Source organism: Anolis sagrei, chromosome 1, assembly GCF_037176765.1.
Source record: "Anolis sagrei isolate rAnoSag1 chromosome 1, rAnoSag1.mat, whole genome shotgun sequence".
In the NCBI taxonomy this organism is placed as follows: Eukaryota; Metazoa; Chordata; class Lepidosauria; order Squamata; family Dactyloidae; genus Anolis; species Anolis sagrei.
In genome coordinates, this window is record NC_090021.1 from 238,604,408 (window position 1) to 238,619,001 (window position 14,594).

Consider the following 14,594-nt stretch of genomic DNA (forward strand, 5'->3'; position numbering starts at 1 on the left):
ATTGGGGGAGATATTCTGAGTCACCCAGAAGGAATGCCGGTGATTCAATCCAAAAGGAGGAAGTTACCAACTAGCTCTTTGTTGGGGAGATGGGCCGACTGCAGACTGCACCCCCGTGGCTGGAAACAAACACCACGCCTTCCAAGATGCCAAAAGATGGGGAAAGCCAATATAAATACCTCTTATCTGTGTGTAATTGTCTGTCTAGTTGTGTATAAAATGGCATTGAATGTTTGCCACATATGTATGTTCTGTGATCCACCCTCAACCCCCTTCGGGATGGGAAGGGCAGAATATAAATACTGTAAATAAATAAATAATAGTTATAATGTCCTGTGTTCCACAGGTCTAAAATTATTTCTTTTCCAAAGTAACTATAGTACACTATAGTGTGTGTGTGAGTGTGGAAAATAACATCTATAGTATAGCCTATAGTGCCCTTTCAAGTGTACATTGCATAATGCTCATATCTTCAACATTTTTCAAAAATGAGTTACCAAAGTTTTTGATAATGCTCACATTTTTCCCTTTATTTTTAGACACTAATGATCCGTGATTGGTGGATGTGCATGATTATCAGTGTAATGTTTGAATGTCTGGAGTACAGTTTAGAGCATCAGCTTCCAAACTTCAGCGAATGTTGGTGGGACCATGTGAGTATTGTCCTATAAAGAAGATTAAATCTAGATTTGAGGTTGGTTTTGTTCCTTGAATCATTTTACAGCTAATCATAGTTGCCATATTTGTTTAGCAAAATGAAATTGATCTAACTATACAAGAGGAAGGGAAGGCAGGAAGGAGTGGAGAACCAATAAGGTAGTACTAGTGTAACAAAATATTTAAAATAAAAAAAATCTTTAAAAAATCTTTTTTTTTTAAATACTCGGTTCCTATAGTGTACAGTGGAAACATGGCAAGGGAGAAGACCAGCAAGACAGAAGTAAAGATGAAGTGAAATGTGCCATCTGTCAAGAGAATAATTCTTGACAGAAGAAGGAAAATATTCAGAAGGAAATGGCAGATTGTCATAAAAGTTCAGAAACAAATATCCTAGCTAGTTAATATAGAAATAATCACAGGAACTCTGAACCAACTCAGAAAATGCACTGTAATGTAAGCTGTAATAACAACTATTAGAGAGAAATGGATGGAGTAATGCATTGTTCATATTTGATGGTGAAAAAATGACATACAAAATCTTAAGATTTAATCATTTCTTATGGTTTATGAATTGTTTACATGTGACTGTTTGCTGCCTTGAGTCCCCTCAGGGAAGAAGGCAGGGTATAAATAAAGTAAATAATAATAACAACAACAATTAAGCAGAATTGATAAAAAGCAACTGGAAAAGCTGACATGATACGAGGATTTAAAGATCGAGCTGCAAAGACTCTGGCACAAGCTAGTAAAAGTGGTCCCAGTGATGTTTGGTACACTGGGTGCAGTACCTAAAGACCTTGGCCAACACTTAAAAACAATTGGCACTGACAAAAATGCCATCTGTCAGCTGCAAAAGCCCCCCTCCCCCCAACTCGGATCTGCGCGCATTATTCGCCGATACATCACATAGTCCTAGACACTTGAGAAGTGTCCGACGTGTGATCCAATACAACAGCCAGCATAGTGATCTTGTTTGTTGTGTACTAATCTTGTTGTGTATCAAATATTAATATAACTGATCTTGAAGTAATTTATGTAATATGTTTCAAAATTATATGGTAAAAATGTAATTAATTATGAACACATATAATCTGTTGTGACAACATATATTATAGAGACTGTTGCCCCCTTCCTTTTCCCCCACAGTGGATTATGGATGTAATCTTATGCAATGGGCTTGGCATTTACTGTGGAATGAAGACGTTGGGGTGGCTTTCCTTAAAAACATATAAATGGCAAGGACTTTGGAACATTCCCACATACAAGTATGTTAAATTATGAAAGTTCATACTTAAACTGGCAAGATATATATCTTAGAGCTTGGTTTCATGTGTGTTAATATCTTTTGATTTGGAGAAAATAACATCATGGCATTCTGATATGTACCAGCACTAGCTGCAGGTCATTTAATAGCAATGGCAGCATTCTTAAACACAAGGCTGAAAAGTACTGTGAGAAAATAGGAAATAGCAAATACTGGGTTCTTTATGGCAGCTTAAAATTCAGGCCAGCTGGTTTCTAGAGACAAGAGCAGTGTTTTTTGTTTTGTTTTGTTTCTTGTTGTTTTTTTCTGTTATTCATAGGTTACATTAAAACCCATAATTTTGGCCCCCAAAACTGTGCTTGACTTATACATGAGGTTGAATTATGGTACTGTATATACTCAAGTAAAAGCCGAGTTTTTCAGCCCTTTTTTAGGGCTGAAAAAGCCCGTCGCGGCTTGTACTCGAGTGAGGGTCCTGGTCGGCTTATTTTTAAGTCACCTTATACATGAGTACATAGGTAATCAGAGTTGGACAATTATCTTAAATTAGTTTTATTTAAATATTCAAAAACATTTAACCTACTGATGCCTCAATTAATGTAATTTTATTAGTAACTATTTTTTATTTTGAAATTTACCAGTACCTGCTGCTTTTCCCACCCTTGGCTTATACTCAAGTCAATCAATTTTCCTAGTTTTTTGTGATAAAATTAGGTTCCTCGGCTTATATTCAGGTCAGCTTATGCTCAAGTATATATGGTATATAAGATTGTACATGATTTCAGAACATGAGAAGCAGGTCATCCACTGAAGCCGAATGGTTGGAACTTCAGAAAAAGAAGTTATGTCTTAATATAACATATAATTTATTTTTGAAATTCACTGCCACAGAGTGTAGTTACGGCTGTCAGTTTGGATTTCTTTAAAAATTAATTGGACAGATTAATGACAGATATGGATATCAGTAGCTACTAATCAAGATGAATATATATCACTTACAGTATCGCAGCATGCCTCTGTGTAGGTGTTGAAGAAGAAACGGTAATTCACCATATGCTAATATCATTTGCAATAAGTAATTTCTTGTGGCTTTTCCCTCCAGAGGCAAAATGAAGAGAATTGCTTTCCAGTTCACACCTTACAGCTGGGTTAAGTTTGAATGGAAGCCAGCATCCAGCCTTCGCAGATGGCTAGCAGTGTGTGGTATTATTTTTATAGTAAGGACGTCTTTTTTCTTATGGATGCAACCAGTTGTCATATATATTCCAAAACAGATTTAGCCATCTTTATAATGCAGTGTTTACTGCCCCAGTTCACTGTGTCTGGAAAGACCCCATGTTCCCTGTATGGATTTTCTTACTTCATAATTTTGTAGGGATTAATTGTGGATTTTGAACGTCTCCATTGTACTGAATTTCAGATTTCTGGTACATTATCATAGGAGTGGGAAGAAGGGGTGCCTTTTTAAGAACTTGGGAACATTTAATTTTGTAAGATAAAAAAATAACTACACTATATGGAAACACTTCACTTGGGCTGAGGATATCATTATTGCCAAGTATTGCAAATATACTGAGTCTTAAAGTTTAGGGAATTATGGCACATGTTGGATTTGAATAACTTGGGCTCTCTGAAAATCAAGTGATTGAATGGTGTATGTGTTTCAGTTTTTATTGGCAGAGTTGAACACTTTTTACTTGAAGTTTGTCCTGTGGATGCCTCCAGAACACTACTTGGTTTTGCTGCGACTTGTCTTTTATGTGAATGTGGGTGGTGTAGCCATGAGAGAAATCTATGACTTCATGGACGATCCGTAAGTTATTCCTCTTATTCAAGCTTAGTTGATAACATGCTGGCAAAATACCAAGGCAGTGGATCAGCAGTCTGGTACTGCCTAGAGTAATCTCATTTTTTAAGAAATAAATTGGACACGCATTAGGCAGTTATTGGCAAAATGTATAAGCATTGAATGGCAATGTCAGTGTGCACCATGGTATCCTCAAATATGCAGGGTTGCACACCAAGCTGCTCATGATTCAGATTAGCTTGAATGCCACTCACTTTTGCACAGAACAGCTTTGGTTTGTCTTTACATTTGGGACTGTCACTAATGTAGCCTTGAGGAAATGGTCAAATTGGAAGGATCTAGTTATAGAGATGCTTCAACATTCTTGTTCCTTTAGATTTCTCCAGCAGATTCTTTGAATTTTTGTATCACTGCCCTTCTGTATATTGTGAATATGTTGCATGTCTGCCATCTCTCAGCAGTGCATGCACAAAACAGCTGCCTGATTACAGTTTATTCGTTCGACATCATTGTTTAGCAGTCAGTAGGACTCAGATCCCCAGAGTCTTTCTTTTTCTTTTTCTTTTTGTGTTTTTAGCAGTTATTTAGTGATAATGAATCAAACCGGCTGACAGACTGGCTTATTGTCTCTTCGCTGGGCAATACAAAAAGTGTCTGTGCTCAGTACCTAGCGTTCCAATATTTTATGAAGATCAGTTTTACTTGCAAGTCTTTGGCTCCTAGAGCGGGAAAGAAGGGCCAGTCTTGATTACTTAGTCGGATTTCAGGAGTGACAGGCCATTCCCTGCCCCTCGAGTCGGATCTGCTGGTTTGGGATGTTCTTCCTGCTTCAAGGTAAGAAGGGGTCTCCATTTCTGTAAGCGAGCTCCTCTCCTCAGCAAATTGGCTCATCTTTTGGCCTTTCTGTTTGAGTTGGAAAAAAAACCCCACCTGTTCTTTATTCTCCTGCCTTCTGTTCAACCTCATGGCATAACATTGGAACAAGGGAAATTCACCAGTCACTAGCACCTCATTACTGATTCTCTGTGTTGCTATTCTTTGCTAATGCAAAATGTAGAAATCAAGGACTTTTATCAACAAACACAGTCATCACTTCAAAGTTGTAGAGGGACACTCTCTTACTTGGGTAAGGTGACCAATCTCAGCTCTTAAAATCAAAGTTCCAGATTCTGTATAAATTTAAGAAGAACCAGCTCTCTCTGATGTTTGTCATTGATGAGAATTTTGCAAGCAAAGAAAAAGATGTCTGCACAAGACTTTCTTTTTATAACTTATACGAAGGCATACTTACTCTTCAATCTGAAGAGTCTCTGTTTTATGATCCCATGCAGTTTTTTTTTCTGATTCTCTGCCAACCATATGCAGTCGTCATCCTACTGAGGCAACATTCTGTGGATTGAAGTGGGCTGGAGTTCACAGAAGCTTATACCAAATATAATTTGTTAGTCTTTAAGCCGCCCATAGTATTGCAACAGAGTTGTGTAACTATTTCCTCTCCTCTTGTTAGACAGCCAGAAAGTGGGTTGGTGCCTCTTAAAATAAGAGCAAAGCAAATTTGGCAATTAGACAAGAAAGGTATTATGCCTGACCAAAGATGCTTATTGAATTTTCTGCAAAAAAAATTAAAAATTGCAACACACATTTGTGCTGATAAAACACAACACTAAAACTGACTTTGGTACATTTTTTTTATTTAAGGGATTCTGTAAGCTGATTTGGGACTTTGCCTTTGGGGTAGTTTTTTAACACTGATCCTCACTCATGTTTCATCTGCAGTCTCAGGTTTGGGAGTGTGCAGGTTAGAATGTAGAAATGTGCCTCACTTAGAAAGAAGTGGAGGTACTTGTTCCCTGCCTTCCAAATTGGCATGTTAGGCCACAGAGATCCGCTGGATACTGGTTTTTTCTTTTACTGATTCAAGTCATCTTCTTCCTCAGATTGCTTCACTTCAGGTATACTTGAAAACGATATATTTCACCTTGCCCTAGAGTTTATTTTGTGGTTTGCTTGGCAAAGAGGATGAGACTTCAGTTATTGCGGCAATGTTGTGTAGTATGACTCTCCTATTCAGCTGGACAAGGCTTTGCCAGAGTTTGTCACATCATTAAGGAACATCTAGCTTATAGCATGGGAAGTGTGCCTTAAAATTGCTCTTGATGTTGAAAAAAGCTCTTATTTCCTCTAGTAACAATTTAGCTTCTCTTCCTAGGCAAAATATTGGAAATCCTGAGCAATGACAGAATATCCATGTCAGGTTAGAATAGTTTCCTGTGTTTTCATTTGCAAGGAGACTCTATATTCATCCTTATTGTAAGCCCATGAAACTGAGCATAGGAAGTTATGTCAAACATTGTGTTGTCTGCTAAGATGACCATACTCAAAGAAGTAAGTTGATGGTGCCATTTGGCAAATGTGATATGACTGTGAACTTGAGGATCTCCTTGAAGATCATTATCATTTAAGGTTGCTGAAATGGTTAGCTTTGTTTTTCACCCTTGCTGCTTTTCAGAAGAAAGCTACTCTGAAACTAATCCAATCTGTGCTCTTCCATCATTTCTGAATATTTCAAAAGTTCTCTTGGGACTGTTATGAAGTTGCTTCAGATGACCAATCTTGGTTGCAATCAAGATTTTTTTTAAATGCTTCTAACATCATTTCTGCTTACAGATTACTACTGAGTTGTCATGCATGGGAAATCTCCAAGCATTCAATCTTACAATCATTATATGAACAGATTGATCAGTACAGCAGTTTTATTTATGTTGACTATAGGACAGTTGGTGGACTATAAGTAGTAGCATTAATACAACATGCTTCACTAACACATAAAATAACTGTGCCATCAAATTCTATGCTTTTCTGCTTTTTTCTCAAATTGATGTTTTTCTCTCTAAATGCATATGTTGGAAACGAAAGGAAATGAGTAGCGTTAGCAATACAGTTCCATAACCAACTTGTCGACTTTTGGGGAAATGATAGTGGAAATATGTTGAAATATGTTAAATATTACCTTCCTTAATATAGTAAGCAATATCATAATTACCGTATTCCAGGGATATTAATCTCAAACTCAGAAAAGTCTAGAAGGTGAACAAAAACATTGGCAAGCATCACATTATATTTCTAGTTTAGATGAGAGAATCCTGCCATTTCTAAAACAGAAATCAGACACAAAGTATTCTCTGGACAGATTTCTTACATGCCTGAGTACTAAAAGGAGCTTTTATAAGGTCTTTCCTTCCATTTTCATGGTTTGCTGTAAATTTCTGACAGTTTCCATAAATAGAGCAAAATTGTAGGTTCTGGCACCCACTTTATGCCTGTTCATTTTATTTATTTATTTTGGTTTTTCCTCTCTTAGGCAGGCACACTGACATAGTCATTTCCACTTTTTCAGTCTGAAATAGATTTTAAGTCCTCTTTGCCGCCATACTGCTGTTCATCCCTGCCTCTAATAGTTCTCTCATGCTCTTATCTACAGCTATCATGATAAAGTTTCACTTTGCCATTTGTGATATTCTAACAGATGGAGCTTGGGAAGGATTAGTATTGAATTGAGAAGATAGGGGAAATATTGATGTCATTTCCTCCCATTTATATCAATAATGTACTCTTAAGAAGAAAATCCATTTTAAGCAAAAGGACGGGAGGAGGTAGAATCCAAAGCAATCGGATTGTGTTTTGAGATTGTTCTGCCTATCCAATTACTTCTAGAAGTAGGTTTGCCAGCTGGGAGAGGGCACTGAAACTATTTGGTCTGATTATCTCATAGAAACATTTTTGGGGCCCTGACAAGGTTTTTGGGGGAAAACTGGGACCCATAGAAGCGCTCCTCCGTGATGCAAGGCCTAAAAGGATTATTTATACATGGTCTGTTTCAACTTCCTCTAAAGCATGAGATGAAAATGAGGGTAAATCGGGATAATAGGATATGATCCAAAAGTAGTGGGACTCTAAAGAATACATCATGATCATTCAGATGCTTAACATAATACATTATCTCAATTTTGGAGGAGGAGAAGAGAATGTTTTGTTCAGGTTTTGAACAATAGTCAGATTTCTGTTTTGCAAGGAAGGTTGCCAAGTTGAAGCCAGTAAAAGAGGATAAGGAGACTTTCTGGGATCTTTAGAGCTTCTTCCTTCATTTGGGGTATAGAGTTAGTGTTGTGCTGTGTAATATTTTATTTTAGAAGAATGCATGGGCATGGTTTTCCTAATTGCTTTCTAATCTAAACAAAGGATTTTCTACTCATATCTGACCTCAGAAATTATCTTGAATCTTTCCTTCTCCACCACTGTGTAACTTACTTGTTGTGAGCTATTTGGAGTTGTTTACTTCATAGACAACTTTAGATAGGTACAATTATTCCCTCTTGACCTGCTTGTGACACATTGTTTTCTAGATTCTGTGGAATGGATTTTGCATTGAGCTTGTTTTAAAAAAATGTTTTTAGTGCTGACCCATTCAGTGATTTAGTTTTTATACATTTCTGCAGTTGTATACGAATGAACCTTTCACTGAGATAAACTAGTGTTGTCAAAGCTGGTTAGTAATTGCTCAATAGACCTGCTTCCACTCATGCTTCATGTAAGCTATGGCATATTTCTCTTCCCATACATGTAAATAGAGTTTATTGTGTGCAAGTTGAACATCCCTAATCCAAAATACTTTTAGATTAGCTAGGTCCATTTAGGATTTCCAATCAGAGAGCACCAAACTATAATCCCATGTTGAAGTGGAATCATAGTGCTACAATGGTATAGTATAAAAGGGTCCTAGGAAAGAAAACCTAATGTAAAATATTGGTTGGCTAGTTCTCATTCAGCTTTCACTAAGTCCTGTGCTACAAAATTAATGTTTGATAGTCTGAAATACAGTTGGATATTACAATACAGTGGAGATTTCAAAAAGGGCCCAGTTTCTTAAAATAGGCCTGAGGATCATCAGGTCCTTGACAGGGCTCCATAGATGTCAACTCTTGCAAGCTGAGTTTGCAAAGGGATTTGTGGGGTTGCATAGTTGGAATAGAATTGCAACCTCTTCAGCCTCATACATCATTGTAACTCACCTACTGGATACCAGATATTGTTTCCACTATTAGTTTTGTAGATTTTTGTGGGAAGCATGTATGTCTAAAGCAATAGATACTGAATATAAGTCTTTATTTTCCATTGAAGAAGCAGATGCTCAGAGATGTTACTCTTGATTAATCTTGTCACAGTCTCTATTATAAACATAGTCATTCTATGGGAAAATATGTTTTCATGTTGTTCAAAAAGGGAAATTGTTTATAAATATGATTCATGTGTGTACTATTCACTTCAGCAAGATAATCACACAATATTGTTTTATATACTAAGTTGAATCTTGGGCACCATGATCATAGTGTCTGATGGGGCAAGAGCAGTACAATATCCTTTATTATCATCACCAGGGTGTAGTGTAAAGACAAAAAAATACCATGTTGATAGCATTGGCTATGCATATTGAACTATATCAATGTAATTAAGTTTGTTTGCAAAACTCCAGAAATATTGTGTTTACTGTACCTGCCTTGTAAATATGATTTGGAATTTAGAAATGTGTGTATCCATATACTAAACTATTTTTTGTTGTTGTTGCAGGAAGTTCCACAAGAAACTGGGTCAGCAGGCATGGCTGGTGGCTGCTATCACGGCTACAGAGTTCCTTATTGTAGTGAAATATGATCCCTACACTTTAACATTGTCACTTCCTTTTTACATTACTCAGTGCTGGATCCTTGGAATCATTCTTGTACTTACATGGACAGTGTGGCGCTTCTTCATTCGGTAAGCAGTACCTAAATTTCCAACTGGGTTATTTAAATCTTCAATCTGGAAGTGAAGTTCTTATCTTTTCACAAAGTGTTCACATTTAAATATGCTATACCCATGTGCTATCAAAAGATGAACACTTGGGGCACTTCATTCGGGGTTTTGACTCGGGGAAAGAATTTTTGAACATAGAAGATTATGGCAGAGGAGGCTGGTTTTCAAACAGGGATTTAATTTATTGGTCAGATCTTCAACCACAGACCTCTGGTAAAGACTTCACAACAACCAGTTGTCTAAGAGTCTACAATGAAAGAAGTGTTTTCTGTGTGCAAGAAACACACAGGGTTGCTTTTGTCCAGTTCCTTCCTAAAAAGCAGTGAGAAACAGTGACAAACTCATACCTCTACTCTATCATGAATGTCCTTTTGTCTGAAGATGCCTTGCCAAGTAGCATATTCTCCTTGCTGAAGTTGGAAAGCCAGCAAGAGGGAATCCCTTCAGTACTACAAGAGTCCATATTGAAGGATGTGCTCCAATTGGCAGTACTGGTCCTTTCTAAGTTCCTCTGTCATTGCCCTCCTGAGAAAGAAAGATGGGTAGATCAGAAAGAGAAGCAGCATTTAACTCTGCTGCATTTGGTCTGCCACTCCAACGCAGGGAAGCTTGCTGTTGCTTTGCATTCTGCGCTTTTGCCTCTTGGCTCAGTGCTGAATAACAGAAAAAGAGGTTCAAGCCAGACCCACTATGTTTATCTGAGCAAATCAAGAAATAAATGTGTATACAGTGAGTCCTTGGTATCCATTAAGGATCTGGTTTCAAGTCCCTCCATTAATATCAAAATCGATGAATGCTTTGGTCCAGTTACATATGGTGGTGTAGCAAAATGGTATCCCTTATATAAAATGGCAAAAGCAAGGTACATTTTTCAGAATTTTAAAAAATATACAAGGCATGGAAGGTTGAATCTGTGGATGCAGAATGTGAAGATACAGAGGGCCAACTGTAACCATCTGTTTCCATTCTGTCTTTTCTTCCTGTTCGCTGCATGCAAGTACTTTTTAATCTTTTTGCGTTGCCAAAGTTAAAACGTCTAACTTGTGGAGAGCAAGAGCTTTATCACACTACTACATGTAGTGCTGTTATCCCCCTTTAACTGTCATGGAAACATTATGTGGAATCCTGGGACTTGTGGTTTAGTCAGGCCCCAGACAAGCGCTCTGGCTGAGAATTCAAACCTCCACTGGCTACCAATAAGTTTCCAGTCCCAATACAAAGTACGGGTTATCACCTATAAAGTCCTAAACGGTTCTGGGCCTGCCTATCTTCAGGATCGCATCTTCCTCTATAAGCCAGCGCGTACTCTAAGATCAACCGGGGAGGCTCTTCTCTCATTCCAACTGCTGTCAGAACCATGGCTGGTGGAGACGAGGGAAAGGGCCTTCTCTGTGGTGGCCCCTCGATTCTAGAACTCTCTCCCAAGGGAGATCAAACAGGTGTTACTCTGTCTATTTTCCACAAGGAATTGAAGACCTGTTGTTCCATTGTGCCTTTGATTAGGCAGCTCACCATAGATTTTCCCAACCTATCTAAGCTCCTGCCCCTTAGCTTGGTCTCTTTCCAGCACTTTTTACACTTTAATAGTTTAAGGGCATTAGCCTCCTAGCCCACCCTCCGATTGTCACACTTTTCCCTTGGCTCTACATAGGAATCATTGCACTTAGGAACCACGAGCCCAAACCCATTTTTTGTTGTCCAGCCATAACATTGTTTTATATATTTTTATGATGTTGTCTCATTATTATGTTTATTTATTTGTTATTGATTGAATTTTCTGTGCTTATTTTAGCCTGTATTTGTTGTACATGTCCCTCTGTAAGCCGCCCCAAGTCTCTTTAGGGAGATGGAGGCAGGGTGTAAATAAAGTTATTATTATTATTGTAAATCCCCAAACTACAAATCCCAAATTTTCAAAGAATAGAATCATGGCAGTTAAACTGGAATGGTCATTCTATAATTCTTCCTTATACATGAGCCCAGTGTTGCCATGGGAAGTATAGCACAATAACAGTGTAGTATTTTAATTGCCATCATTATGTAGATTAGATAAAGGCATTTAAGATTCTCAGCAAGAGAGCTGTTGGGCCTTCTCAAACTACAAACCCCAAATTTCAACATACGTTGCCATGGCAGTTAAAGTGGAATAATAGTGCTGTAACTGTGTAGTGTGATAGGGGTTTAAGTTAGCAAAAGAGAAAGGTAGTAGTCACAATTGATAAAACAAATGGTTGCTTCTCCTCTCTGAAGGAGTACAGGGGTTATATAATAGCAGTTGGGCTGGGAATAATAAAGTCAGTGAATACGTTTTTCAAGACTATTGTAGCAGGGTTGTCCTGCTTACTGGTTGACTACAACTGGTCTGGGAGTCTGGGGTATACGTAATAACCTCATTCCAAGGCATTGAAAGAATAACAATGAAAGAACAGTGAGTGTTCCTACTGTTAATAATCACATATCCATAAAATTAATTCTGTTGTGTTTTATTTCTAGTGACATCAACTTACGATATAAAGAGGTAAGAAGGCAAAAGCAAGAACATAAGTACGAACAAGACAAAGACAAGTGTTTAATAAACGGTGATGGACATACGATACTGGCAGATGAGCACACTGAGAATAAAGTAGAGGAGAAAAAACTTTGAACCTAGGAGCGAAGAGGGTTATTTTTCTGGACTTTGCAAGTTTAACCCTCTCTAGTTTTGAAACTTTAAATGTTCTCTCGTGTGTGAGAATCCTGTTGAGAAAAGGTGCCACCTGATCTCTTTTGAGGAAGGTGTTTACAAATAGTGTTTCAAGCAATGCTCCTTCCACAAGAGAACCTCCACTTAAGTGTGTTATAAATGTTTGTGTCATCTTAAAAAAAAGAGGAGGATCAGGGAGGCTTAGGTAGGTGCAAAGGGAATCTAGTAGCCCCAAGTCTGGGCAGTCGTTCCTGCTTGGGCCACCATGAACACATTTCCTGGAATAAAAAACTGTAAAAAGCAGTTCGTAATTTCTGCTGGAACTACCTGGAGAAGTGTCAATAATAATATCCACATCCTTCTGAGTCGTTCGTCAGTTAGGGCAATATCTGTAAAATAAATGGTGGGATGCGATTGAAGCATGAGAACAAACTGCGTAACTTGCACAGTATACTATTGCAACAGCCCTTGGAGGTCTTGGATCTCGCTGCCTCTCCCTCAAGGCAAAGGGGCAGAACCTTGAAACAGCCTGGACATTTTGTACCACATCCTGTTGATAACCAAATACCTCTTCGGTTCATCTAGATTCCTGGTCATTTCTTTAGGTCAAAACATTTAACTTTGCTGGTCAGTAGCCAAGTCGAGCAAGTGCAGGCTGAAACAGGTAGAAAATCGTTACTCCACCAAAGTTGTGTGTTCATTGCCTTATTCTTCTACCAGTGAGCTGTTGTATGCTCTTGCCTTGATTCCTGGACCACTTCCACCCCCCAATTCTGCAAGACAGAGAGTGTCATTCACCAGAACTGTCTTGTTACTCATAGAGTTAGAATGAGACAACTTCAGTGGACACAAATCAGTCCCCAGAAGGTTGTGGCTACCACAGACATCTCCTGGGCGCCCCTCATCAAAGGATGCTGTCACTTGATCCCAAAACAAACGGTGACGTGTTACAAACATCTCTATAATTACCATTGTCATAGGAATTAATTTCATAATTCATAAAACAGCGATCCATTTCCTCTTTGTTAATTATACAACAGCCTTAAATCCATAGAAATTTGGGGAAATTTGTTTTGAAACAAGCTTTTTTTAATTTTAAAGCAAGTATAAGCTACAATCCTAGCCCTCTTCTTGCTATTCCTCCCCCCACAAGATCTCAAAAATGCTGCTGGTTAAAGCACAATGGCTTTGGCTCCCTTTCATAACAATACTTGAATGGCAAAATAAGTCTGCCTTTGCCTTCTTTCTACAATGACACTAATGTTCTCTTGAAACAATGGATGCTTTTAGCGGGTCAAAAAAATCATGCAAATGACTTTTTTAAGGCTCAGCAAATGAAGCAGGGTGTTTTTTAGCATATAAAATGAAGGAAGATACTGTGCCCCATGATGATCAATATGAGGAAGGTCATGTGAAGCTTACTCTTGATTTGTGCATAATATACTGCTGCATAGTCACTGAATTGGCGATGTTTAAAATTCGGATTTTAAACAAAGAATACTGTGGCTGTAACAAGACATTAACAGACACCATAAAAGGGCAAATGCTAAACTGAGCTGGTACATAGAATAAGCCTCTCCCCAGAAATGGATGCAGTAGGTTGTCAGAGATTTTCAGGTCCATTGTGTACCTGTCTTGTGAGCTGACTAGAGGTAGTACTAGTGGACCTGTACTAGTGTGGCCCCAGTTTTGCAAGGCATACCTAGGCATAGAGTCTTTGTCCGTTTTTGTATGAGTAAATTCTGATCCTCTTGTAATTTTGTGTTGTAACGTCCTCCATATAGTTCTGGTGGTAACAAGTGCAATGGGGAGAATTTGAAGGGAATTTTAATTCTTATTTCTGTTTGAGGAACCAATTGTGTATAATTACAAGTATAAAAGGGGAGAAAAAAACTTTTGTTTCCTAAGTTGAATTTGACTTATTTTCAAAACATTACTTTCCTACTGATTTTTATGGTGATTGAAATATTGAGTCTTACAATTATAGTCTGGATAATTGAACAAATGTAATAAAAGGTTGTTTTGCTGGTGTACTTCTGAGTCATGAACTTTGTGGGGGAGAAAAGGGGGTTCTTTTAATTAAAAAACTGAATGAAGTATATTCACCGTGGCAGCACTAGAATTAATTATTCAGGGACATTGCCCTAAACTAGCGGTTCTCAACCTGTGGGTCCCCAGATGTTTTGGTCTACAATTCCCAGAAAAAAAAATGAAGAATATTGAGATAAAAAAATACAAGAATGGAGGTGAAACAGGAAGAAATGGAAGCAAAAGAGATGGAATTTCAACTAAGGATAAGGAATATCCAAGAGGACGCGAATGAGAATATA

At 37.9% G+C, this 14,594-nt stretch overlaps 1 protein-coding gene across 2 annotated transcripts in view; it reads left to right on the forward strand.

The window, feature by feature from the left end:
• Window positions 1-14,297, forward strand: part of PTDSS2 (phosphatidylserine synthase 2) — a 39,229-nt gene extending 24,932 nt beyond the window's left edge. Inside the window, exons 7-12 of one of the 2 annotated variants that reach the window (XR_009631108.2) lie at window positions 540-653; window positions 1,807-1,925; window positions 3,027-3,141; window positions 3,592-3,737; window positions 4,309-4,565; window positions 9,357-9,444. Coding sequence is in view for 1 of the 2 variants with exons in the window: in XM_060770044.2 (XP_060626027.2) it covers window positions 540-653; window positions 1,807-1,925; window positions 3,027-3,141; window positions 3,592-3,737; window positions 9,357-9,542; window positions 12,075-12,225 (831 nt within the window). In the remaining variant the exon portion in view is untranslated. Of the gene's footprint in view, window positions 1-539; window positions 654-1,806; window positions 1,926-3,026; window positions 3,142-3,591; window positions 3,738-4,308; window positions 4,566-9,356; window positions 9,543-12,074 lie in introns of those variants that run through there. The other variant, XM_060770044.2, reaches the window with a different exon arrangement.
• Window positions 14,298-14,594: the final 297 nt, after the last annotated feature.